This window comes from Lichenostomus cassidix, chromosome 22 (genome assembly GCF_008360975.1).
Source record: "Lichenostomus cassidix isolate B80296 chromosome 22, HeHo_3.0, whole genome shotgun sequence".
Classification (NCBI taxonomy): Eukaryota; Metazoa; Chordata; class Aves; order Passeriformes; family Meliphagidae; genus Lichenostomus; species Lichenostomus cassidix.
The window spans coordinates 3534971-3559172 of NC_139502.1; the positions used below are offsets into that span (position 1 = coordinate 3534971).

The 24202-nt window shown below is 47.2% G+C and overlaps 1 protein-coding gene across 7 annotated transcripts in view; it reads right to left on the bottom strand.

Annotated features, from left to right (window-relative positions):
- Nucleotides 1–21829, bottom strand: part of SNRNP200 (small nuclear ribonucleoprotein U5 subunit 200) — a 78963-nt gene extending 57134 nt beyond the window's left edge. Inside the window, exons 1-8 of one of the 7 annotated variants that reach the window (XM_085080871.1) lie at nt 21699–21825; nt 19995–20158; nt 17808–17979; nt 15463–15655; nt 13752–13807; nt 8773–8871; nt 7347–7499; nt 255–354 (exon numbers count right to left, since the gene is read on the bottom strand). In XM_085080871.1, coding sequence (XP_084936997.1) covers nt 255–354; nt 7347–7499; nt 8773–8871; nt 13752–13807; nt 15463–15655; nt 17808–17979; nt 19995–20158; nt 21699–21743 — 982 coding nt within the window. In that variant the 5' untranslated portion in view covers nt 21744–21825. Of the gene's footprint in view, nt 1–254; nt 355–7346; nt 7500–8772; nt 8872–13751; nt 13808–14098; nt 14111–14251; nt 14272–15462; nt 15656–17807; nt 17980–18999; nt 19027–19261; nt 19300–19994; nt 20159–21698 lie in introns of those variants that run through there. The other 6 variants (XM_085080870.1, XM_085080876.1, XM_085080872.1 and 3 more) reach the window with 6 other exon arrangements.
- Between the last annotated feature and the right edge of the window lie 2373 nt (nt 21830–24202).

Here is a 24202-nt window from a genome sequence, read left to right on the forward strand (position 1 = left end):
AAAAAGGAAAAAACAGGGGAAAATAGGGGGAAAACAGGGAAAATAAATAGGGTGAAAATGGGGGAAAATAGGAAAAATAAATGGGGAAAATAGGAAACCAGGGGGGAAACCATAGGGGAAACCATAGGGAACAAATAGGGGGGAAATTAGGGGGGAAAATAAATAGGGAAAAAATAGGGGGAAAATAAATAGGGGAAAAAAGGGAAAAAGTAAGGAAAAAATGGGGAAAACCAGGGGACAAGGCAGTGACTCACTCATCATGCGGTGCTGCCGCAGCACCTTGATGAAGTCGAAGGTGTTGAAGCCCAGCAGCAGCACCAGCTGGTTCTCACATTCCCGATCGTCACTGGCCGTCTGGGAAAACGGGAAAAACATGGAATGTTCAGGGGAAATCAGGGAATGTTGAGGGGAAAAACGTGGAATGTTGAGGGGAAAAACGTGGAATGTTGAGGGGAAAAACGTGGAATGTTGAGGGGAAAAACGTGGAATGTTGAGGGGAAAAACGTGGAATGTTGAGGGGAAAAACGTGGAATGTTCAGGGGAATAACGTGGAATGTTGAGGGGAAAAACGTGGAATGTTGAGGGGAAAAACGTGGAATGTTCAGGGGAATAATGTGGAATGTTGAGGGGAAAAACGTGGAATGTTGAGGGGGAAACCAGGGAATGTTCAGGGGAAAACCAGGGAATGTTCAGGGGAAAACCAGGGAATGTTCAGGGGAAAATCAGGGAATGTTCAGGGAAAATCAGGGAATGTTCAGGGGAAAAACCATGGAATGTTGAGGGGAAAACCATGGAATGTTGAGGGGAAAACCATGGAATGTTGAGGGGAAAACACATGGAATGTTGAGGGGAAAAACGTGGAATGTTCAGGGGAAAAACGTGGAATGTTCAGGGGAAAACCAGGGAATGTTCAGGGGGAAAATCATGGAATGCTCAGGGGAAAAAACATGGAATGTTGAGGGGAAAAACGTGGAATGTTCAGGGGAAAATCAGGGAATGTTCAGGGGGAAAATCATGGAATGTTGAGGGGAAAAAACATGGAATGTTGAGGGGAAAAACGTGGAATGTTGAGGGGAAAACACATGGAATGTTGAGGGGAAACCACATGGAATGTTCAGGGGAAAATCAGGGAATGTTCAAGGGAAAATCAGGAAATGTTCAGGGGAAAATCAGGAAATGTTCAGGGGAAAATCATGGAATGTTCGGGGGAAAATCAGGGGAAATGAGGGGTGAGCTCAGGAAAAGGAGGGTTGTGTCTCAGGATGGGAATTTCCCAGAAAAGCTGTTTTTTCTGGTGTCAAATTGCCCAAAAAAGCTGTTTTTCCTGATGGGAAATTTCCCAGAAAATCTGATTTTCCTTGTCCTTAATTTCCAAAAATAGCTGCTTTTCTTTGTCCTTAATTTCCCAGAAAAACTGCTTTTCCTGATCCCTGATTTCCCAGGCAATCTGCTTTTCCTGATGCCAAATTTCCCAAAAATAGCTGCTTTTCCTGATGCCAAATTTCCCAGAAAATCTGATTTTCCTGATGCCAAATTTCCCAGAAAAATCTGATTTTCCTGATGCCCAATTTCCCAGAAAAATCTGATTTTTCCTTGGCCTGAATTTCCAAAACTAGCTGTTTTTCCTGATGCCAAATTTCCCAAAAAAGCTGCTTTTCCTGGCTCCCAATTCCCTTTTCCCATTTTTTCCTTATCTGGATAAGTTCAGCAAAACTCTCAGGCTGCAAATATCCTGGGAAAGGTCCTGGAGAAGCTCTGAGAAGGAAAAAATTCCTGGAAAACCAATCCTGGAGCCTGGAAAACAATCCCAGCCTCCTCAATTCCCAGTTTTCCACACCAGGATCTCCATGGAGGAGGATCTCCAGGAAACTCCATGATATTCCCATCAGGAGATCTCTGGGAATTAAAACAAATCCCAACCTTCTCCAGATTGGCCAAAATTCCATGTAATGGGATGAAGAAAAACAAGGAATTTTGACCCAAATTCCCACTTTTTAGATGGAAAAATATCCCAGATTTTGAGGATTTCCTAGGAAACTCCACCATATTTTCATCAGGAAATCCCTGGGAATCAAAACCAATTCCAACCTTCTCCAGTTCCCAAATCAAAATGCCAAAATCCCATTTAAAATGACCAAAAACACATAAATTTTGACCCAAATTCCCATTTTTCCAACAGAAAACATCCCAGATTTTGAGGATTTCCCAGGAAACTCCACCACATTCCCATCGGGAAATCCCTGGGAATCAAAACCAATCCCAACCTTCTCTGGTTCAACCAAAATCCCATTTAACAGAACAAAATGCACTAAATTTTGACCCAAATTCCCAATTTTTAGATGGAAAAACATCCCAAATTTTGAGAATCTGGAGGATCTCCTAGGAAACTCCACCACAATCCCACCAGGAGATCCCTGGGAACCAAAACCAACCCAAGGTTCCCCAGTTTGGCCAAAATCACATTTAATAGGATGACAACGGAAGGAATTTTGAGGCCAATTTCCGCTTTTTGGATGGAAAAATATTCCCAAACCCCAAGGATCTCCTAGGAAACTCCACCACAAACCCACATTCCCACTAGGAGATCCCTTGGAATCAAAACCAACCCCAAACTTCTCCAGTTCCCAAATGAAAACGCCAAAATCCCATTTTACACAACAAAATACACTAAATTTTGACCCAAATTCCCACTTTTGCAAAGGAAAAACATCCTGAATTTTGAGGATCTCCTAGGAAACTCCACCACATTCCCATCAGGAGAATCCTTTGGAACCAAACCCAACCCAAACTTCTCCAGTTTGGCCAAAATCCCATTTAACATGACCAAAAGCCCATGAATTTTGACCCAAATTCCCATTTTTCCGACACAAACCATCCCAAATTTTGAGGATCTCCAAGGAAACTCCACCACAATCCCACTAGGAAATGCCTGGGAACCAAAACCAACCCAAATCTTCTCCAGTTTGGCCAAAATCCCATTTAACGGAAGAAAAAAACCACAAATTTTGATCCAAATTCCCATTTTTCCGACACAAAACATCCCAAATTTCAAGGATCTCCCAGGAAACTCCACCACATTCCCATTGAGAAATCCCAACCTTCTCCAGTTCCCAAATTAAAACACCAAAATCCCATTTAACATGACATAAAACCCATAACTTTTGACCCAAATTCCTGTCTTTCTGACAGAAAACATCCCAAATTTTCATGTTCTGAGCTCACCAACCTTGAGGATCTCCCAGGAAACTCCACTATGTTCCCATTGGGAAATCCCTGGGAATCAAAACCAACCCCAACCTTCTCCAGTTTGGCCAAAATCCCATTTAATGGGATGAAGAAAAACAGAAGGAATTTTGAGTCCAAATTCCCACTTTTCTGATGGAAAACCATCCCAGATTTTGAGCACCTCCCAGGAAATTCCACCACATTCCCATTGGGAAATGCCTGGGAATCAAAACCAACCCCAACCTTCTCCAGTTCGGCCAAAATCACATTTAACGGAAGAAAAAAACCCATGAATTTTGACCCAAATTCCTGTTTTTCCAACACAACACATCCCAAATTTCCATGTTCCGAGCTCACTGACCTTGAGGATCTCCCAGGAAACTCCACTATGTTCCCATTGGGAAATCCCTGGGAATCAAAACCAACCCCAACCTTCCCCAGTTCAGCCAAAATCACATTTAACACAACAAAACACATAAATTTTGACCCAAACTCCCATTTTTCCAACAGAAAACATCCCGGATTTTGATGATCTGGATGATCTCCTAGGAAACTCTACCACATTCCCACTAGGAAATCCCTGGGAATCAAAACCAATCCCAACCTTCTCCAGTTCCCAAATCAAATTGCCAAAATCCCATTCAACAGAACAAAAAGCACTAAATTTTGGCCCAAATTCCCACTTTTCCGAAGGAAAACCATCCCAAATTTTGAGGATCTCCCAGGAAACTCCACCACATTTCCATCAGGAGATCCCTGGGAATCAAAACCAATCCCGAAGCTCTCCCTTTTCCAAATTAAAATGTCAAAATCCCATTTAACAGAACAAAACCCATAACTTTTGACCCAAATTCCCGTTTTTCTGATGGAAAACTTCCCAAATTTCGAGCTCCCAGACCTTGAGGATCTCCTAGGAAACTCTACCACATTCCCATCAGGAAATCCTTTGGAAGCAAAACCAACCCAAACTTCTCCAGTACCCAAATTAAAATGCCAAAATCCCATTTAACAGGACAAAATACACTAAGTTTTGAGTCAAATTCCTGGTTTTTGGATGGAAAAATATTCCCAAATCCCAAGGATCTGGATGATCTCCCAGGAAACTCCACCACATTCCCACCAGGAAATCCCTGGGAATCAAAACCAATCCCAAAGCTCTCCAGTTTAGCCAAAATCCCATTTAACATGACAAAAACCACCAAATTTTGACCCAAATTCCCACTTTTCAGACAGAAACCACCCCGGATTTTGAGGCTCTGGAGGATTTCCCTGCAAACTCCACCACATTCCCATTGGGAATCAAACCCAACCCCAAACTTCTCCAGTTCGGCCAAAATCCCATTTCATGGGACGAAGCACACAGAATGGGTTTTGAGGCCAATTCCCACTTTTTAGATTGAAAAACATCCCAAATTTTGAGGATCTGGAAGATCTCCCAGGAAACTCCACCACATTCCCACCAGGAGATCCCTGGGAATCAAAACCAATCCAACCTTCCCCAGTTCAGCCAAAATCCCATTTAACATGACCAAAAACCCACAAATTTTGACCCAAATTCCCGTTTTTCCGACAGAAAACATCCCAAATTTCCATGTTCCGAGCTCACCAACCTTGAGGAACTCCCAGGAAACTCCACCACATTCCCACTGGGAAATCCCTGAGAATCAAAACCAACCCCAACCTTCTCCAGTTTGGCCAAAATCCCATTTAAAACGACAAAAAACAATAAATTTTGACCCAAACTCCCACTTTTTGGACTGAAAACATCCCAAATTTTGAGGATCTGGAGGATCTCCTAGGAAACTCCATCAGAAACCAACATTCCCATCGGGAAATCCCTGGGAATCAAACCCAACCCAATCTTCTCCAGTTCCCAAATTAAAACACCAAAATCACATTTAACACAACAAAACCCATAACTTTTGATCCAAACTCCCATTTTTCCAACAGAAAACATCCCAGATTTTGATGATCTGGATGATCTCCTGGGAAACTCTACCACATTCCTATTGGGAGATCCCTGAGAATCAAAACCAACCCCAACCTTCTCCAGTTCGGCCAAAATCCCATTTAACATGACCAAAAGCCCATGAATTTTGACCCAAATTCCCATTTTTCCGACACAAACCATCCCAAATTGTGAGGATCTCCAAGGAAACTCCACCACAATCCCACTAGGAAATGCCTGGGAATCAAAACCAATCCCAACCTTCTCCAGCACCCAAATTAAAATGCCAAAATCCCATTTAAAAGAACAAAACGCACTAGATTTTGACCCAAATTCCCACTTTTCTAACAGAAAACATCCCAGATTTTGATGATCTGGAAGACCTCCCAGGAAACTCCACCACATTCCTATCAGGAGAATCCCTGGGAATCAAAACCAACCCCAACCTTCTCCAGCACCCAAATTAAAACGCAAAAATCCCATTTAACATGACATAAAACCCACAAATTTTGACCCAAATTCCCATTTTTGCAACAGAAACCATCCCGGATTTCGTGGTTCTGAGCTCACCAACCTTGAGGAACTCCCAGGAAACTCCACCACATTCCCATTGGGAAATCCCTGGGAATCAAAACCAATCCCAACCTTCTCCAGTTCGGCCAAAATTCCATTTAACGGGACGAAACACCCAGAATGGGTTTTGAGGCCAATTCCCACTTTTTAGATGGAAAAACATCCCAAATTTTGAGGATCTGGATCATCTCCCAGGAAACTCCACCACATTCCCATCGGGAAACCCAACCTTCTCCAGTTTGGCCAAAATCCCATTTAACAGAAAAAATGCACTAAATTTTGACCCAAATTCCCATTTTTCTGACAGAAACCATCCTGGATTTTGAGGCTCTGAGCTCACCAACCTTGAGGATCTCCTAGGAAACTCCACCACATTCCCATTGGGAAATCCCTAAGAATCAAAACCAACCCCAACCTTCTCCAGTTCAGCCAAAATCACATTTAACACAACAAAACACATAAATTTTGACCCAAACTCCCATTTTTCCAACAGAAAACATCCCAGATTTTGATGATCTGGATGATCTCCTAGGAAACTCTACCACATTCCCACTAGGAAATCCCTGGGAATCAAAACCAATCCCAACCTTCTCCAGTTCCCAAATCAAAATGCCAAAATCCCATTTAACAGAACAAAAATCACTAAATTTTGGCCCAAATTCCCACTTTTCCGAAGGAAAACTATCCCAAATTTTGAGGATCTCCCAGGAAACTCCACCACATTTCCATCAGGAGATCCCTGGGAATCCAAACCAATCCCGAAGCTCTCCCTTTTCCGAATTAAAACGCCAAAATCCCATTTAACGGAAGAAAAAACCCACAAATTTTGACTCAAATTCCCGTTTTTCTGATGGAAAACTTCCCGAATTTCGAGCTCATGGACCTTGAGGATCTCCTAGGAAACTCTACCACATTCCCATCAGGAAATCCTTTGGAAGCAAAACCAACCCAAACTTCTCCAGTACCCAAATTAAAATGCCAAAATCCCATTTAACAGGACAAAATACACTAAGTTTTGAGTCAAATTCCTGGTTTTTGGATGGAAAAATATTCCCAAATCCCAAGGATCTGGATGATCTCCCAGGAAACTCCACCACACTCCCACCAGGAAATCCCTGGGAATCAAAATCAATCCCAAAGTTCTCCAGTTCAGCCAAAATCCCATCTAACTAAATGAAATGAACACAAATTTTGACCCAAATTCACACTTTTTGGACTGAAAACATCCCAATTTTTGAGGATCTCCCAGGAAACTCCACCACATTCCCACTAGGAAATCCCTGGGAATCAAAACCAATCCCAACCTTCTCCAGTTCCCAAATCAAAATGCCAAAATCCCATTCAACAGAACAAAAAGCACTAAATTTTGGCCCAAATTCCCACTTTTCCGAAGGAAAACTATCCCAAATTTTGAGGATCTCCCAGGAAACTCCACCACATTCCCATCAGGAGATCCCTGGGAATCCAAACCAATCCCGAAGCTCTCCCTTTTCCGAATTAAAACGCCAAAATCCCATTTAACGGAAGAAAAAACCCACAAATTTTGTCCCAAATTCCCGTTTTTCTGACGGAAAACATCCCGAATTTTGAGCTCCCAGACCTTGAGGATCTCCAGGACCTCGTCAGCCTTTTTCTGGGACACGATGGCATCGTCGTAGAAGCGGCTGAGCTGTCTCTGCAGCCAGAAGGCGTCGATGTCCCGCGGGTGCAGATCCTTCTTCTTGGAGCTCATCAGCTCCCCCGAGGCCACCAGCTGGGGAAGCCCAGAGAAATCACAAAAAATTTTAAAAAAAAATTTAAAATATTTTTTTAAATCCCCAAAAAAAAAAAAAATCCACCAAAAATTTTTAAAAAATTTTTTTTTTTAAATCACAATTTTTTAATTTAAAAAAAAAATTAAAAATCCCAAAAATCCAAAAAAATCCCAAAAATAAAAAAATTAAAAACCCAAAAAGATACCAAAAACAATCCAAAAATCCAAAAATCCCCAAAATCCCCAAAAATCAAAAAAAACCTTTAAAAAATCCCCCCAAATAAAAAAATTCCTCAGAACATCCCCAAGAAATCCCAAAATCCAAAAAAACCCGCAAAATTAAAAAAAAATTTAAAAATCCCCCAAAAAATCCCTCAAAAAATCCCCCAAACCCCCCAAAAATTCCCAAAAAAATCCTGTTATTCCCCGGGTTTTGAGGGGGTGGAGGTTGGGTGGAATGGAAGCTTTTTGGGATTAAATCCCATTTTAATGTTGGACAATTCCAAAGTTTCTCTCCACCCTAAATGACATTAACTCCACCCAAATCCCACAGAATTCCCAAATTTCCTTCATTTGGGAAATCCCAAAAACCCCCTTATTTCCCTGTGTTTGGAGTTTGGGGTGGAAGAGAAACTCAGAGATTTAGGGATTAAATCCCATTTTGTGAGATGTTGGACAATTTTGAGGTGTTTCTCCACCCTAAATGACATCAACTCCACCCCAAATCCCACAGAATTCCCAAATTCCCACTGGTAAATCCCAAAAACCCCATTATTCCCTGGGTTTGGAGTTTGGGGTGGAAGAGGAATTCAGGATTTAATTAGGGATTAAACCCCATTTTGGGATTTAATTTAGGGATTCAATTTAGGGATTTAGGGATTAATTTTAGGGATTAAACCCCATTTTGATGTTGGAAAGCCTTGAGGTTTTTCTCCACCCTAAATGACATCAACTCCACCCCAATCCCACAAAACTTCACATTGGAAAATCCCAAAAATCCTATTATTTCCCTGATTGGAATTCAGGGTGGCACAGGAATCCAGGGATTTAGGGATTAAATTTAGGGATTAAAATCCCATTTTGGGATTGAATTTTGGGATTAAATTTAGAGATTTACCCCATTTTTGGAAACGCTAGACAATTCCAACATTTCTCTCCACTCTAAATGACATCAACTCCACCCCGAATTTCCCGCAGAATTCCCGAATTCGCCCAGAATTCCCAAATTTCCCCAGAATTCCCCCATAATTCCCATTCCCCAGCCCTGACTCACGTTGGCAGACAGGGTGCAGCGCACCACAGCCTCGTCCCCCTCCAGGTCCTCATCCGACGCCTCGTCCCGAACCTCGCCGTAGATATCCTCGTCTCCTTCCTGGGAAATGGGAATTTGGGATTTAGCGCCAAAATTCCCATTTTTCATCCAAAAATCCTGCTTTTCCCTTCCAAAAATCCCGTTTTTATACCTTTTTTCCTCCAAAAATCTGATTTTTATCCCCCATTTTTTTATCCGAAAATCTGTTTTTCCTCCCAAAATTCCCATTTTTTAATCCCCATTTTTCCTCCCAAAATTCCCATTTTTTCATCCAAAAATCCCGCTTTTTCCCTTCCAAAATTCCCATTTTTATCCCTGTTTTTCCTCCCAAAATTCCCTTTTTTATCCCTGTTTTTTATCCCTGTTTTTCATCCAAAAATCCCTTTTTCCCTTCCAAAAATCCCATTTTTATCCACTTTTTTATCCAAAAATCCCAATTTTATCCCTGTTTTTTTCTCAAAAATCCCATATTATCCCTGTTTTTCCTCCCAAAATTCCCATTTTTTTCATCCAAAAATCCCTTTTTTCCCTTCCAAAAATCCCATTTTTATCCATTTTTTTCCTCAAAAACCTCATTTTTATACCTTTTTTCCTCCAATAATCCCATTTTCATCCCTGCTTCTTATCTCTGTTTTGCCGCCCAAAATTCCCATTTTTTCATCCCAAAAATCCCGTTTTTATCTATTTTTTTATCAAAAAATCCCAATTTTATCCCTGTTTTTTTCTCAAAAATCCCATTTTATCCCGGTTTTTCCTCCCAAAATTCCCATTTTTTCATCCAAAAATCCCTTTTTTCCCTTCCAAAAATCCCATTTTTATCCATTTTTTTATCAAAAAATCCCATTTTTATACCTTTTTTCCTCCAATAATCCCGTTTTCATCCCTGCTTTTTATCTCTGTTTTTCCTCCCAAAATTCCCCATTTTTTTAATCCAAAAATCCCGCTTTTCCCTTCCAAAAATCCCATTTTTATCCCTTTTGTCCTCCAAAAATCCCATTTTTACCTGTATTTCATCCAAAAATTCCAATTCTATCCCTGTTTTTCCTCCAAAGATTCCATTTTTATACCTTTTTCCTCCCAAAATTCCCATTTTTTATCCTTGTTTTTTATCCCTATTTTTTCTCCAAAAATCCCATTTTCATACCATTTTTATCCATGTTTTTCCTCTCAAATTCCCATTTTTATCCCTGTTTTTCCTCCCAAAATTCCCACTTTATTTTAGCCCCATTTTTCCTCCCAAAATTCCCATTTTTTCATCCAAAAATCCCGTTTTTCCCTTCTAAAAATCCCATTTTTATCCTTTTTTTAATCCAAAACTCCCATTTTTATCCCTGCTTTTCCTCCAAAATTCCCAATTTTACCAGTTTTTTCTCAAAAATCCCATTTTTATCCATTTTGTAATCTAAAAATCCCATTTTTATCCCCTTTTTCCTCCCAAAATTCCCATTTTCATCCCTATTTTTTATCCCTGTTTTTCCTCCAAAAATCCCAATTTTTCCCTGGTGTTCATCCAAAAATCCCATTTTTATCCCTTTTATTAACCAAAAATCCCATTTTTATCTTTGTTTTTTACCCCAAAATCCCAATTTTATCATTTTTCATCCAAAATCTCAGGGGTTTTTTTTCCTCCAAAAATCCCAATTTTATCCCTGTTTTTCATCCGAAAATCCCATTTTTATTCCTGTTTTTAAGCCAAAAATCCCATTTTTATCCCTCTTCTATCAAAAAATTCCAGTTTTTTCCTTTTTTCCTCCAAAAGTCCCCCTTTTTATCCCCATTTTTACCCAAAGATCCCATTTTTATCCCTTTTTTCCTCCAAAAACTCCCAATTTCATCTGTTTTTCATCCAAAAATCCGAATTTTATATCTGTTTTCCTCCAAAAGTCCCCTTTTCATCCATTTTTTTCAGCCAAAAATTCCAATTTTACCCCTTTTTTCCCTCCAAAAATCTCCTTTTTATCCTTTTCCTCCCCACCTGTCAAGTTTCCTGATGGGATATTTCAGGATTTGCCTCAAAAAATCCTCTTTTTATCTCTCTTTTCTCTTCAAAATCCCCTTTTCATTCCTCTTTTCCCCCAAAATCCCATTTTTTCCGGTCTCTTACCCCCAAAAATCCCCTTTTATCCCTTTTTTTCCTCCAAAATCCCCTTTTTCTCCCTCTTTTCCCCCAAAATCCCCTTTTTATCCCTCTTTTCCCCCAAAATCCCCTTGTTATTCTACTTTTCCCTCCAAAATCCCCTTTTTATCTCTCTTTTCCCCCAAAAATCCTCTTTTTATCCCATTTTCCTCCCAAAATTCCAATTTTATCCATTTTCCTGTCCAAAATCCCATTTTTATCCCTTTTTTCTGCCAAAATCCCATTTTTATCCCATTTTTCCCTCCAAAATCCCCTTTTTATCCCTCTTTCTCCCAAAAAATCCTTTTTATATCCTACTTTTCCCACCAAAAATCCCATTTTTACCCCTTTTTTTCCCCCATAAAATCCCCTTTTATCCCTTTTTTCCCTCCAAAATCCCATTTCCATCCATTTTTTCCCCATAAAATTCCCTTCTCACCCCTCTTTCCCCCAATCCCAATCCCGCTGTTCCCCCACTCCCCCTCCCTGTCCCACACAATCCCAGTGTCCCCAGCTGTCCCCACAGGATTATTGGGATTAATGGGATTAATGGGATTACTGAAATTATTTGGGATTAAAGCCCTAAATCCCACCCGGGCTGGGAAAGGACATCCCAGAAAAATCCCCTGCTGGGAAGAGCTGGAGCGGGGTGGGGAAATGGGAAAAATGTGGGAGAAATGGGGGATAAAATATGGGATAAAATACGGGATAAAACAAAATATGGGATAAAATAAAATATGGAATAAATATGGGATAAAATAAAATATGGGGTAAAATATGAGATAAAATATCAGATAAAATATGGGATCAATATGGGACAAAGTAAAATATGGGATAAAATAAAATATTGAATAAATATGGGATAAAATAAAATATGGGATAAAATAATATGGGACAAAATATGGGACAAAATATGGGATAGAGAATAATGAGAAAAGAGGATAAACATCAAAACTATGAAATAGAGCATGACAGAAAAATGGGAGAAATATGGGATAGAGGATAATGGGATAATGGGATTAATGTGGGATAGACAATAATGGGAAAATGGGATAAATATGATAAACGTGATAAATACGGGATAGAGATAATAGGAAAATGGGAAAATGGGATAATGCAAAAAATGGGATGAAAACGGGATAGAGAATAACAAGAAAACGGGATGAAAACAAACGGGATGGAGGATAACAGGAAAAAAAAGGGGATAAAAACGGGATAAAAACGGGATAAAAATAATGAGAAAAGGGGATAAACATCAAAAATATGGAATAGAGCATGGCAGGAAAATGAGAGAAATATGGGATAGAGAGTGACAGGATAATGGGATTAATGTGGGATAGAGGATAATGGGATAAATATGATAAATATGATAAATGTGATAAATACGGGATAGAGATAATAGGAAAATGGGAAAATGCAAAAAATGGGATGAAAACAGGATAGAGAATAACAGGAAAACGGGATGAAAACGGGATGAAAACGGGATGAAAACGGGATGAAAACGGGATGAAAACGGGATGAAAACGGGATGAAAACGGGATGAAAACGGGATGAAAACGGGATGAAAACGGGATGAAAACGGGATGAAAACGGGATGAAAACGGGATAAACATCAAAAATATGGGATAGAGCATGACAGGAAAATGGGAGAAATATGGGATAGAGAGTGACAGGATAATGGGATTAATGTGGGATAGAAAATAATGGGAAAATGGGATAAATATGATAAATGTGATTAATACGTGATAAGAAATAATAGGAAAATGGGATAATGCAAAAAATGGGATAAATATGGGATAGAGAATAACAAGAAAACGGGATGAAAACAAACGGGATGAAAACAAACGGGATGAAAACAAACGGGATGAAAACAAACGGGATGAAAACAAACGGGATGAAAACAGGATAAATATGGGGTACAGGGGGAATAAATAGGGGATAAATATGGGGTTAACGGGGGATAAATATGGGATAAAAATCAGATTAAAATGGGGGATAATGGGATAAAAATGGGATAGAGGATAATGAGAAAATGTGATAAACATCAAAAATACAGGATAGAGCATAACGGGAAAATGGGACAAATATGGGATAGAGAATAACAAGAAAATGGGATAAATATGATAAATACGATAAACATGATAAATATGATAAATACGAGTTAGAGAATAAAGGGAAAATGTGAAAACGGGATAATGCAAAAAATGAGATAATCATGGGATGAAAATGGGATAAATATGGGTTAGAGAATAACGGCAAAATGGGATAATATGAAAAATAGGAAAATAAGATAAATATGGGATAGAAGGTAACAGGAAAATGGGAAAAACAGGAAAATGCCATAAACAGGATAAATGTAGGATAGAGAATAACAGGAAAATTGGATAAATATGAAATAGAAAATAATAAGAAAAAGATTAATGTGATGAATATGGGAGAGAGAATAATGGGAAAATGGGATAAATGGGGTCCCATGAGGAAAACAGGACAGCAGAAAATGGGCTAAAAGTGGTTTTGTGAGGAAAATGGGACGGAAGGAAATGGGATAAAGGGAAATGGGATAAATGGGAATGGGATAAAGGGGAAATGGGATAAAGGGGAATAATGGGATAAAGGTAGTTCCATAAGGAAAATGGGATCGAGGTGATCTCGTGAGGGGAATGGGACAGAGGAAAAAGGGATAAATGGGATCCTATGAGAAGAATGGGATAAAGGAAAAGGGGATAAATGGGATCCCAAGAAGGAAATGGGACAGAGGAAAATGGGATAAAAGTAGTCCCATAAGGAAAATGGGATAGCAGGAGCCCCCCAGCCCCATCCCTACCTCCTCGTCAGACTCGAACTGCACGTTGACCCCATAGGTCTCGTCGATGTTGTCATCTGGGGGAACAGGGGATGGAATTTAGTGCTGTACAAGAATCCCATAAACCCCAAAAACCCCATAACCATGTTCTGGATCTCCTAATCCCTGAGTCCCTGGCTGTTTGTTAACCCCATAAATCCCAAAAGCCCATACCCATGCTCTCTATCTCCTTGTCCCCGAGTGTTTGTTAACCCCAGGAATCCCGTAAATCCCAAAATACCCATACCCATATCCTGGATCTCCTTCTCCCCCAGTCTCAGACCATTCCCAGGTGTCCAGAAATCCCATAAATCCTGAAAATGCCGTACCCATGTTCTGGATCTCCTACTCGCCAAATGCCCAGTGTTTGGGAACCCCAAAAATCCCAAAACCCCATACCCATACTCTGGATCTCCTTGTTCCCCAGTCTCAAACCATTCCCAGGTGTCCAGGAATCCCATAAATCCCAAAAAACCCCATACCCATGTTCTGGATCTCCTTGTCCCCAAGTCCCTGGCTGTTTCTTAACCCCATAAATCCCAAACAAACCCCGTACCCATGTTCTGGATCTCCTTATCCCTGGCTGTTTGTTAACCCCATAAACCCCAACAAACCTCATACCCATGTTCTGGATCTCCTTGTCCCCAAATCCCTGGGTGTTTGTTAATCCCATAAATCCCAAAAGCCCATACCCATGCTCGGTATCTCCTTGTCCCTGACTGTTTGTTAACCCCAGGAATCCCGTAAATCCCAAAATCCCATACCCATGTTCTGGATCTCCTTATCCCTGAGTGTTTGTTAACCATGTAAATCCCAAAACCCCGTACCCATGTTCTGGATCTCCTTCTCCCCAAATCCCTGGCTGTTTGTCAACCCCATAAACCCCAAACAAACCCCATACCCATGCTCTGGATCTCCTTATCCCAAACCCCAAACCATTCCCAGGTGTCCAGGAACCCCATAAATCCCAAAAAAACCCCTACCCATGTTCTGGATCTCCTTCTCCCCGAGTGTTTGTGAATCCAGGAACCCCAAAAACCCCATACCCATGTTCTGGATCTCCCTGTCCCCCAGTCTCAAACCATTCCCAGGCGTTTATTGACCCCATAAACCCCAAACACACCCCGTACCCATGTTCTGGATCTCCTAATCCCTGAGTGTTTGTTTATCCCATAAACCCCAAAACCCCATACCCATGTTCTGGATCTCCTTGTCCCCAAATCCCTGGCTGTTTGTTAACCCCATAAATCCCAAAAAACACCATACCCATGTTCTGGGTCTCCTAATCCCTGAGTGTTTGAGAATCCCATAAATCCCAAAACCCCATACTCATGTTCTGGATCTCCTAATCCCCAGGTGTTTCTTGACCCCATAAATACCAAAAACCCCATACCCATGTTCTGGATCTCCTTGTGCCTGAGTGTTTGAATCCCAGAAACCCCATAAACCCCAAACACACCCCGTACCCATGTTCTGGATCTCCTAATCTCTGAGTCCCCAGGTGTTTGTGAATCCCAGAAACCCCATAAATCCCAAACAAACCCCATACCCATGTTCTGGATCTCCTGGTCCCCGAGTGTTTGTTAACCCGAGGAATCCCGTAAACCCCAAAATCCCCATACCCATGTTCTGGATCTCCTTGTCCCCAAATCCCTGGCTGTTTGTTATCCCCATAAACCCCAAAACCCCATACCCATGTTCTGGATCTCCTTGTCTCCCCCGTAGTCAGTGATTTTCTTGCCCAGGTTGACCAGCACGTGGTATCGGGTGTCGTCAGCCGGGCCCAGCAGCAGCTCCACCTCGCGCCGGCGCTCCTTGTCGCGCAGCTTCTCGTTCTTCAGCACCGCCAGCACCTCGTCCGCCGCCCCGCACAGGATGTCCCGCGGCTGGGGGGAAAGATGGGGATTGGGGTGGGAAATGGACTGAGGGTTTTGGGGATTTGGGGTGGGAAATGTCCTGAGGGTTTTTGGGGTTTCTGAGAGGTGGATCTGAGTGGGAATGGACTCGGAGCAGCAGCAATGGAGGGGAGACAGGGAGGGAGAATTTTTCGGGGTGCCCTTGAGGAAATGGGACACTCCTGGATCCCAGTCCTGCAGCTGGGAATGGGAAAGGAATGGGAATTTGGGGTGGGAAATAGCCTGAGGTGTTATGGGAATTCAGAGTGGGAAATGGTCAGAGGGGTTTTGGGAATTTGGGTGGGAAATGGCCTGAGGGGTTTTGGGAATTCAGGGTGGGAAATGGGCTGAGGGGTTATGGGGATTTGGGTGGGAAATGGTCTGAGGGGTTATGGGAATTTGGGGTGGGAAATGGCCTGTGGGGTTATGGGGATTTGGGGTGGGAAATGGCCTGGGGGTTATGGGGTTTCCAAGAGGTGGATCTGAGTGGGATTGGACCTGGAGGACCAGTGATGGAAAGGAGGGAGGGAAGAACTTCTCAAGGTGCTCATGAGGAAATGGGACACTCCTGGATCCCAGTCCTGCAGCTGGGAATGGGAAAGGAATGGGAATTCTGGGTGGGAAATATCCTGAGGGTTTTTGGGGTTTCTGAAAGGTGGATCTGAGTGGGAATGGACCCAGAACAGCAGCAATGGAGGGGAGGGAAGGATGAGTTCTCGAGGTGCCCATGAGGAAATGGGACACTCCTGGATCCCTGTGCCACAGCTGGGAATGGGAAAGGGATGGGAATTTGGGGTGGGAAATGTCCTGAGGGTTTTAGGGAATTCAGGTTGGGAAATGGCCTGAGGGGTTTTGGGGTTTCTGAGAGGTAGATCTGAGTGGGAATGGATCCAGAGTGGGGCTGATGGAGGGGAGAGAGAGAGAAGGAGGGAGAACTTCTCAAGGTGCTCATGAGGAAATGGGACACTCCTGGATCCCAGTCCTGTGGCTGGGAATGGGAAAGAAATGGGAATCCGGGGTGGGAAATGGCCTGAGGGGTTTTTGGAGTTTCTGCGAGGTGATTCCAAGTGGGAATGGCTCCAGAATGGCAGTGATGGGATGGAGGGGAGAGCAAGGGAGTGGAGGGAAGGAGGGAAAGAGAACTTCTCGGGATGCTCATGAGGAAATGGGACACTCCTGGATCCCAGTCCTGCAGCTGGGAATGGGAAAGGGATGGGAACTCTGGGTAGGAAATGTCCTGAGGGTTTTTGGGGTTTCCGAGAGGTGGATCTGAGTGGGAATGGACCCAGAACAGCAGCAATGGAGGGGAGGGAAGGATGAGTTCTCGGGGTGCCCATGAGGAAATGGGAAACTCCTGGATCCCTGGCAGTGCCCAAGGCCAGGCTGGATGCAGCTAGGAACACTCCGGGACAGTGGAAGGTTTGGGGTGGAACTGGATAGGATTTAAGGTCCCTTCCAACCCCAACCATCCCATCATCCCATATCCTTATTTAAACAAGACACTGGGAAATATCCTAACCAATCCTGGAGGTGCCCAAGGCCAGGCTGCATGAGGATTGGAACACCCTGACCTGCTGGAAGGTGTGGGGTAAGAACTGGATAGGATCTAAGGTCCCTTCCACTCCAACCATTCCACGACCCTACATTCTAGTTAAAGTGGGATTTTGGGAAATATCCTAACAAATCCTGGCTGCCCCTGGATCCCTGGATGGATGAGGATTGGAGCATCCTGATCCGGTGGGAGGTGTGGGACTAATGCTCCTTAACATCCCTCCAGCCCTGGTGCCAAATATCCCACGAAATCTCCTTTTCCTGATGCAGAATTTCCCAGAAAAGCTGCTTTTCCTGATCCCTAATCACATTTCCTCACTTCCCTTTTCTAGAGCAAAACTCCCAGGCTACAAATCTCCTGGGGTATTGAGGGGTTTTGCCCCTACAAAACACTCCATGACCCCACAAACCCATCCTACAACCCCACAAACCCATCCCAAGACCCCACAACCCCATCCCACGACCCCACAAACCACTCCATGACTCCACAAACCCATCCTACAACCCCACAAACCCATCCCATGACCCCACAAACCCATCCTACAATCCCACAAACCCATCCCACGACCCCACCAATGTCCCCAGGGCTCACCTGGTCGCCCAGGGCCGCCTGGATGAAGCTGAGCAGCACCTCGTAGGTCTCGCGGGTCTCCTTGGTTTTGGGTTTGTAGATGATGCCAACCATCTCGTCGATGCCCTCGGAGAGCAGCGTGTAACCCTTCATCTTGTTGATGTCGTGCCGGTCCTCGTCCCGCTTCCGCCGCCTGGGGAATGGGAATGGGGGAAATGGGGTCAGTGGGGTGCCAGGAGGGGAAAAATGGGGTAAATGGGGTGCCAGGAGGGGAAAAAACAGGATCAGGGGGGCACAGGAGGGGAGAAAATAGGATCAGTGGGGTGCCAGGAGGAGAGAAAATGGGATCAGTGTGGACACAGGAGGGAAAAAAGTGGGATCAATGGGGTGCCAGGAGAGAAAAAACAGTATCAGTGGGGCACAGGAGGGAAAAAAATGGGATCAATGGGGTGCCAGGAGGGGAAAAATGGGATAAATGGAGTACCAGGAGGGGGAAAAAAAGGGATCAGTGGGGGCACAGGAGGGAAAAAATGGGATCAGTGGAGTGACAAGAGGGGAAAAATGGGGTAAATGGGGTGCCAGGAGGGGAAAAAACAGGATCAATGGGGCACAGGAGGGAAAAAAATGGGGTAAATGGGGTGACAAGAAGGGAAAAATGGGGTAAATGGGGTGACAAGAAGGGGAAAATAGGGTAAATGGGGTGACAAGAGGGGAAAATTGGGATAAATGGGGTGACAAGAGGGGAAAAATGGGGTAAATGGGGTGTCAGGAGGGGAAAAAATGGGATCAGTGGGGCACAGGAGGGGAGAAAATGGGATCAGTGGGATGACAGGAGGGGAAAAATGGGATCAGTGGGAAAAAACGGGGGCACAGGAGGGGAAAATGGGATAAACGGGGTGCCAGGAGGGAAAAAAATGGGATAAATGGGATCAGTGGGGGCACAGGAAGAAAACAAGACAGAGAAAAAGGGGATAAATGGGATCCCAGGAGGAAAATAACAGGATCAATGGGGACCCAGGCAAAGCAGCTTTCCCAGGATTTGGCATCCAGAGTGGAACTTGGCAAGTGAAATCCCCAGCCTCCTCCACCTCCTTCAACACCCCCAGACCCATCCCAATCCATCCCGAGGCTCTGTTATCCCAGGATGGAATTCCCAATTCATCAAATCCCACCCTGTTATCCCAGAACAGAATTCCAAATTCCCCTCACTCACTTGGCCCTCCTCTCCTCCTGCATTTGGGGTTTTATCCTCTGGAACAACTTTCCCAATTCCCCAATTCCCACCCTGCTATCCCAGGTCAGAATTCCCAGTTCCCCTCACTCTCTTAGCCCTTCTCTCCTCCTTCATCTGGGATTTGCTCCTCTGAGATAACTTTCCTGTTTCCAACATCCCACCCTGCTACCCTGGCATGGAATTCCCAATTCCCTAAATCCCACCCCATTATCCCAGGACAGAATTCCCAATCCCCACTCACTTTGCCCTCCTCTCCTCCTGCATTTGGGGTTTTCTCCTCTGGGATAACTTTCCCATTTCCAACATCCCACCCCATTATCCCAGGTCAGAATTCCCAGTTGCCACTCACTTTGCCCTTCTCGCCTCCTGCATTTAGGGTTTTCTTCTCTGGAATAACCTTCCCATTTCCAACATCCCTGCTATCCCAGGATGGAATTCCTACTGCCCTACATCCCACCCTGCTATCCTGGCATGGAATTCCCAGTTTCCCCAACTCCCACCCCATCATCCCAGGACAGAATTCCCAATCCCCACTCACTTGGCCCTCCTCTCCTCCTGCATCTGGGGCTTTGTCCTCTGCGCCTTGTCCCCCACACGGGTTCCCTCCAGCTTCCCAAATCCCACACTGTTATCCCAGGACAGAATTCCCAATCCTCACTCACTTAACCCTTCTCTCCTCCAGCATTTGGGGTTTGCTCCTCTGAGATAACTTTCCTATTTCCAACATCTCACCCTGCTATCCCAGGAATCCCATCCCAGTTCACACTCTCTTGGCCCTTCTCTCCTCCTGCATTTGGGGTTTTGTCCCCTCCAGTTTCCCCAAATCCCACAGTTTTATCCCAGGATATAATTCTCAATTCCCACTCACTTTGCCCTCCTCTCCTGCCTTTGGGGTTTGCTCCTCCGAGACAACTTTCCCGTTTCCAACATCCCACCCCATTATCCCAGGACAGAATTCTGAGTTTCCCACTCACTTTGCCCTCCTCTCCTCCTGCATCTGGGGCTTTGTCCTCTGCGCCTTGTCCCCCATGCGGGTTCCCTCCAGCTTGCCCACCAGGGACAGCACCTCTCCCGTGGGCTCATCGCGCCGCGTGCGGTCGATCAGGGAGCGGTCAGCTTGCAGCACAAGGTTGGAGTTCTGGGAACATGGGAATGGGGTGAGACACAGGGCAGGGAGGCATGGGGAGCGGGGTGGGAGGCTGGAAATGGGGCTGGGAGGGGTCTGAGGGGTCCTAAACTGGGGCTGAGAGGGGTTATGGGGTTAGGAAATGGGAGCTAGAGGGTCCTGATGGGAGTCTGGGGGTCCTGAAATGGGGCTGGGGGGATTCAGGAGTCCTGAAGAGGGGCTGAGAGGATCCTGAAATGGGGCTGGGGGCCCTGAGAGGGGTCTGGGGGTGGTGAAATGGGGTTGGGAGGGGGCTGTGGGATCCTAAATTGGGGCTGAGAGGGGTTATGGGTTACAAAATGGGGACTAGAGGGTCCTGAGGGGGATCTGGGGGTCCTGAAATGGGGCTGGGGAGGATCTGAAGGGTCTCAAAGTGGACCTCAGAGGGTCCAGGGGTCCTGAAATGGGGCTGGGGGGGATCTGAGGGGTCTTGAATTGAGGCTGAGAGGGGTTTAGGGGCCCCGAAATGGGGACTAGAGGGTCCTGAGGGGAGTCTGGGGGTCCTGAAATGGGGCTGGGGGGGCTGTGGAGTCCTGAATTGGGGGTGAGAGGAGTCCAGGGATCCCAAAATGGGACCTAGAGAATCCTGAGGGGGATCTGGGGGTCCTGAAGTGGGACTGAGGGCAACAAAGTGGGGCTGGGGGGGGTCTGGGGGTCCCAAAATGGGGCTGAGAACTCCAAGGGGTCCCAAAGTGGGGCTGGGGGTCCTACAATAGGGTTGAGGAGGGTCTGGATTCAGGGGTCCCAAAAGGGGCTGACAGGGTCCTGAGGGGGGTCTGAGGGTCCTGAAATGGGGCTGGGGGGGTCGGAAGGGTCTCAAATTGGGGCTGAAAGGGGTCAAGGGTCCCAAAATGGGGACTAGAACGCCCTGAGGGGAATCTGAGGGTCCTGAAATGGGGTTGGGGAGGTCTGAGGGATCCCAAATTGGGGCTGAAAGGGGTTCAGGGGTCTCAAAATGGACACTAGAACGTCCTGAAGGGGATCTGGGGGTCCTGCAGTGGGGCTGGGGGGTCAGAGGGATCCCAGTGGGGACAGGAACCCTGAAATTGCTCCCGAAATGGGGCGGAGGGCGGGCTGGGGGTCCCAGAGTGAGCCTGAGGGGAGTCAGGGAATCCCACAGTGGAGCTGAGCGGGACCTGTGAACCCCAAATCAGGGCTGATGAGGAGTCCAAAGGTACCGAAACGGGGCTGAGGGGAGGCTGGGGAACCCCAAACCAGACTGGGGGTCCCAAATGGGGCTGGGGGGTCAGAGAAACCCCAACGTGAGGCTGAGGAGAGCTGAGGGTCCCGAAACGGGCCTGAGGGGGTGAGGGGATTCACTGAGGGGAACTCACGGTACCGGAGAGATGCTCAGGGTACCGGAGGGAGCCAGGGAAGGGCACCGGGCCGGGGTTGGAGAGCGCCGCGGGGATTCCCGGTACCGGGAAGGGTTCAGGGCACCGGGCCGGGGTTGGAGAGCGCCGCGGCGATTCCCGGTACCGGGAAGGGCTCAGGGCACCGAGCCCGCACTCACCGCCTTGTACTCGTACTGCAGGCTGCGGGCAGTCACGTCCGCCATGGCTGCGGCGGGCGCGGGCAGGCAGCCGGGAGCAGGAGCGGAGCAGGCCGCGCCGCCGCCGCACCGGGACCGCGAGCGCCGGAACTTCCGGGGCAACCGGAAACGGCGGCGCGACCCGGAATGCGCGGCGGCAGCGGGGCCCCGCCCACCCTGCTGTGATTGGTTGATGTCAGTCAAGTCCCGCCCCCCACGGGGGAACCTGTTTGTGATTGGCTCAGCCGCCCTCCCGCCACGCTTTGATTGACGTTTGAGCGCCGCGGGGGTTGAACGCGGCGGGGCTGCTGAGGGGGCGTGGTTTGCGCTGCCTGCGCCGCCTCCTATTGGCTGTTTGTCCGTGGGTCACGCCCCCGCCCTAGGCCACGCCCCTTCCCGGGTAAGCGACACGTGGTGGCCCAAAGAGGACCTCGCTGGCCTCGGATTGTCCCCGTGGAGCTCCCTGTGCACCAGAGGGGACACTGGTCATCCCCAAATTGTCCCTGTGGATCTCCCTGTGCACCAATGGGGACACTGGTCATCCCCAAATTGTCCCTATGGACCTTCGTGTGTGCCTGGGGGGACACTGGTCACCCCCAAATTGTCCCTATGGACCTTCCTGTGCACCAATGGAGAGCCCTGGTCACCTCCAAATTGTCCCCGTGGAGCTCTCTGTGCCCTAGTGGGGATGCTGGTCACCTCTGAATTGTCCCTATGGACCTCCCTGTGTGCCAATGGAGACCCTGGTCACCCCACAACTGCCCCAATGGACCTCTCTGTGCCCCAAGATGGGCTCTGGTCACCCCCACATTGTCCCCAGGGCCCTTCCTGTGCTCCAAGGGGGGCCCTGATCAGCCCCACACTGTCCCCACAGCCCCTGGGCACTGAGGGGTTCCTGGACATCGGGGATTGGGGTGTCCCTGGGCACTGGGAAGTCCCTAAACATCGGGATGTCCCCTGGGCATTGGGGGTCCCTGGGCATCTCAGGGTGACAGGGGACATGGGCAGAGCCCCCCTCCCCCCGGAGCCACCGCTGCACTGGCCCCGGGGACAAAGCTCGGTGCCATCTGCCCGCTGAAGTGCCCGCTGAGCGTGCCCGCTGCGCCCTCATTATCTCTGCCCCGTTAATTACCCGAGCGCGATGCCAGCGCCTGGAGCAGTGCCTGCCGGCTGTGCCAGCCCGGCCACGGATGGCACCACGCGGCTCCTCGGGGACAGGGCACCTTGTCCTGTCCCTGGAGGTGACACGGCTGTGCTGCCACACCGGTGGTGCCACCTGGGGTTTGTCCTCCTCCTCTCCTTCCTCGGCCTCGCCGGGACAGGGACCCTGGGCAGGATCCTGAAGGATTCCTGGTCAGGTGTGCTGGACAGGGACGCCGGGCAGGTATTCCAGGCAGGTATTCCGGGAAGGAGAGAGGGACAGGGACCCCAGGCTGGTGTCCTGGACAAATATCCCAGGCAGGATTGCTAGGCAGGGATCCCAGGCATGGACCCTGGGTAGGATTCCTGGTCCAATATCCCAGGTGTGGACCCTGGGCAGGGACCCCTGGTGGGTTATCCCGGGCTGGGACAGCAGTATGGACTATGGATAGGATTCCTGGTCAGATATCCCAGGCAGGTATGGATCCCCAGCAGGATTCCTATGCAGGCATTCCAGACAGATATCCTGGGAAAGTATCCTGGGCAGATATCCCGGGCTGGGACTCTGGGCAGGATTCCTGGTCAGATATCCCGGACAGGATTCCCAGGCAGGTATCCCAGGCATGGATTCCTGGCCAGGTATCCCGGGCATTCCCAGGCAGGTATCCCGGGCTGGTGCCCCGGGCAGTGCCAGCCGGGACAGCCTCTCGGTGCCCGGTGCCGTGTCCACCTGGCTGTAGGTGCCCGGTGCCGTGTCGGGCTGGCCGCGGGTGCCCGGTGGCCCCGGAAAGCGGGCGCCAGGACTGGCCCAGCCCCGCGGCTCCGGGGCAGTGCTGATCCGTTAATTCCGGCCGGGTGCTCCCGCACAAAGGGGGCGGGATCCGGCTGCTGGCAGCGGGAACGGCACCGGGGGTGGCATTGGGAATAGCACCGGGAATGGCACCGGGAACGGCACTGGCGGTGGCACCGGGAATGGCACCAGGGGTTGCACCGGGAGTGGCGCCGGGGGTGGCTCCGGGTGTGGCACCGGGGAGTGTGGCACGGAGGTGGGTGACGAGCACAGGGGGTCCCACCGTGTCCCTGACCCCCTGTGTCCCCAGGGCCACCTGGCACAGCTGGAGCAGGAGGTGCCAGGGTGTCCCTCTGCCCCAGCTGTGGGAGGAAAGGGGGGTCCTGCCCAAATCCCGGGGGTGTCCCCCCTCGCCTGGGGCAGCAGGGCCATGGGCACCCCAAAACCTGAGCTGGGCTAGGACTGGCCGAACTGGACTGAACTGGGATCAGCTGAGCCGAACTGAGTCTGGACAAACTGGGCTGAACTGGGACCAGCTGGGATGAGCAGAGCTGAA